General features: G+C 36.9%; 1 protein-coding gene across 1 annotated transcript; it reads right to left on the bottom strand.

Moving 5' to 3' along the window:
* Positions 1 to 527: 527 nt before the first annotated feature.
* LOC133336270 (peroxisomal acyl-coenzyme A oxidase 3) lies at positions 528 to 3394 on the bottom strand. The gene is made up of 5 exons (XM_061544556.1): positions 3260 to 3394; positions 2263 to 3186; positions 2077 to 2202; positions 1156 to 1498; positions 528 to 1096 (listed from the first exon to the last, which is right to left on the bottom strand). Exons 1-5 carry the CDS (start codon positions 3392 to 3394, stop codon positions 546 to 548), a joined length of 2079 nt encoding a protein of 692 aa, XP_061400540.1. The 3' UTR covers positions 528 to 545.
* Between the last annotated feature and the right edge of the window lie 361 nt (positions 3395 to 3755).

Here is a 3755-nt window from a genome sequence, read left to right as displayed (position 1 = left end):
AAGCTTCAATTGGGTCAAAAACACTTTGTTTTCTTTTGTCTTACCATCATTAATACACATTTCAATAAAATGCATGTTTCACATTTAAAAATAAAATTTTTTATGAAATTGTACACACTTAATTTAACAAAAATACTTCAATACATATTATTTGTTGGTTCTTATAAAATGCTCAAAAAACGGCAATAATAACAATTTAACAAATATATATTTTCAATCAAGACAAATAAACTTAGACATTTGACTTAGATCCACACGAGCGGACACCTTAAGAACCAATCCAAGAGATTACAATTCTTAAATACAACACGGTTTCGGATTTTTTTACGAATTGGGATACATACAATATGAATATCAACTTAGAACATAATTATGTATATTTTAGGTTTAAATACGTTTTTTTACTATATAAGTAAATATGTAATATAGGTTTTGGAGGAGATTGCTCATGCTTTGTTTTACTTTACTTTACACCTAATGCAATTAGGTTCTGACTTAAGAAACTCGTTGGGGTTCACTTAGTTGTCTTTAAAAAGGCATTTCAATTAAAGTTTCGATTTCGTTTGGGGAATGATGATATCACGCCACCATGGTGGCCTCTCAAAGGCACCCGAATTTGTCATAAATTCGTTCTGCAAGTTTTCATACAATAAGCCATCAGCTTTTCCTATAACGGAGTTTAGTGCGAAGTCTGGTGGTGCTAGCGCATCTGCAACGGCAACAGCAGAATCCTTGAACTCTGCACATTTTTGTAGAAGACGTGTTCTTATTAGATCCGCAAACTCGGAACCATGGGCAAATCCGCCAACATAGAAGGTGGTCATGTGTCTGTCGAAGCACCTCATGGCGTAAATATCAAACGCCAACTTTAGTACTTTGGAGTATTCTCCGGTTACATCCGATCGATGGAATCTCTCAATGAAGCGTGACAGACAGAAATATTCAGCATATATTATGGACATATCGCGTGCTCCATACACTTGGGAATTGTTGCGAGCATCAAATCGATGGCTACCGCCCTTCATATCTTTGGCAATGTTCGACGATGTGATATCCAACAAATGACACAACATCCATTCGTAACATTTTAATACAACTGCAAAAGAGTAATCGATTAGTGATGTTTTTAATATGCAAACGGACGACAAAACATACATTCAAATGATTCGATTGGTGTTTGTTTCAGGACTGATTGCCAATTTTGTTTTAGAATATTTTCTCTGTCTTTAAGGAAATTCGCCGTACCCACTGGACTTTCAATACCTTGGTTCCACTGCCGAAGTAACCAATTCGATGCTTGCTGGCCAAGAACATTGTTGTCACCCTCGTACGTAAGACTGGGATCATGGTCGTTACGTAAATCGCCCAATTTGGAAGCCTTAAGATATCCATGGCCACCGCAAGCCTCCCTTGCTTCTTGTATAGCATCACGAGCAGTCCATGTGATCATTGGTTTCGATGATGATATAACAGCATGAATTTCCGATACGGCCTGAGTCTGTAACGGGAATGAAGTTAGTAATTGGTTTTATTTGCTCAAAAAAAAATCAATGTTGAGCTTATCAACTATGTAGTATGTTTCTAATATTTTACTGTAACTGCGGCTGTTATTTTTCAATCATTCATATTTTCCAATATGCCTTGAACAGGTGCAGAACGAATAAAATAATAAAAAATATCACATCGTGAACCAATTTTAATACCAAACCTTCTAGGATGTGTAGCAACAATAAACGTGGCAGGTAAAGAAATAGGCATGGCTAATTCGACATTTCTATTGGTCTATTCTTGTACTGAAAGAATCTACTAGTTATTACTATTTTGTGGATATCATAAAGGAAAACTTGTTATCGTAGTAAAAATTAGTAGATTCTTGCAGTACGGGAACCGACCATATGTTTTTTTTTGATAAATTTGTGATATTGAAATTTTTTGAAGCAAATTGACATACTACATTAAGCTTAATCACAGTGCAAATATATTTGAACATATGTTCCAAAGTTTAAGTTTTTTCTAAATCAAACATAATTTTACAGAAACAAACATTACGAACGTTAACTGTTTCCAAAAACTTACCAACAATTCAAAGCCATTCGAATCTGCCTGGGATTTTTCAATAATTCCCAAATATATATCTGTTAATTCCATAACAGCAATTTTTAAAACGCAGGAAGCCGCCAAGTATGGGAAAATTCGCCATTGCTATAAAAATAAGACGATATCGTTTGTATACGACCTTATTATGGAACTAAATATACTCACGTGAAGTTGATATTCGATTATGGCTACTTCGGGTCCCGACTTTTCCGGTCCAAATTGTTTCCGTAAGGCAGCATAACGTACAGCAATAATGGAAGCAGTCGACAAAGTGTTCACCGATTCCTGCATGATACCAATTCGACCAGCCGAAAATGATTCCAATGCAGATCCCAGCACTTTTCCCGGTTCTGTAAAAACACTTTCGTAGACACCCTCTGGTGTTACATCACCTGTACGATTTAGTAAATTCTCGCGCGGTATTCTGTAATTGGAAAACATAACAAAGCCATTGTCTATGCCATTTAAACCAATCTTCTCGCCAATATCTCCGACTAATACACCAGGATAAGCTTGAAGTGTCTTCGGGTCTCTAATGGGTATTATAAAACCATGCAAACCCTGATTTACACCGTCTGGTGTATAGAGGTTAGCAAATGTCATGGCTACAGTGGCCGTTTTACCCAAATTACCAACCCAACATTTGGCAGCTTCAAAATCGGGCGTATTTATGATAAATTCTTGTGTGGTTGGATCATAGGTTGCCGTTGTGCGGATGCATTTGGTGTTGCTGCCATGCGATAGCTCAGTAATGGCTAGGCATGTGACAATTTCACGATTCCAAGCAGCCTCATAGTATTTCATATGCCTTTCAGTGCCCATGGCTCGAATGGCATTATTGAACAGACCCACTCCCAAGGCAATCTTCACCGATAAACTGGGACAGTAGGCATGTAGGGCCTCATTGATGCCCATTAAATATTTGGTTTTTTCGCTGAACGAACGCTGTTCGATCTCCTGAGGAACTAAATCTAGTTGTTTCATGCGATTCATTTGCATGGCACAAATACGTTTCTGTTGATCGGTAGGTAGTGTAGATATTGGCTGTGAAAAGAGAGGGTCATTCTCGAGAATTTTCCACACTTTGTACTGAAAAAGTATAGTCGAAGAAATAGTTAAATGTGACAATCGAAATATGTATGTAAAATTTGGAAAAGTTTACCTTGAGACGTAACACTTCTTCCTTCTCAAATATAAGTCGCAGACGTTTCCAATCAAAGTTTACCCTTTTTCGATACACGCACAAAGGTCCTTTGGGGAGGTCTGGTATAAACGATGTGTCCACACTCTGAGTCATCTTTGTTTCGTTCTAATTGCGGGTAATGTTGCTGTATAAAATATATGTGGCTGCAAAAAAATACACACACAGAAAATATAAATACTACGTTTTATGTTCTAACAACTGCGGTCAAATGAAATCATTTCATCCATTCAACTCCGTCTACAGTAAATATACAAACGCTTAAGAAACCTTACAACTATTCAAAAAAAACTTTGCATGCCTTCCATTTCTTTGCCAACACATTTACTTTTCTCTCGAGTTCTGTTGTTAAAAATATGAAATATTTTAAGTCTGTGGCGTTCCACAAAAGACATACCTCTCCTAAACAATGAATAACCGCCCTATTTACAAACTATTATTGGTGGAAGCCCACTCG

This window comes from Musca vetustissima, unplaced genomic scaffold, assembly GCF_032173495.1.
Source record: "Musca vetustissima isolate MV318-11 ecotype Yass unplaced genomic scaffold, APGP_CSIRO_Mvet_v1 utg1997, whole genome shotgun sequence".
NCBI lineage: Eukaryota > Metazoa > Arthropoda > Insecta > Diptera > Muscidae > Musca > Musca vetustissima.
The sequence above is the reverse complement of the archived record's forward strand: the minus strand, read 5'-3'. Positions and strand labels throughout refer to the sequence as shown.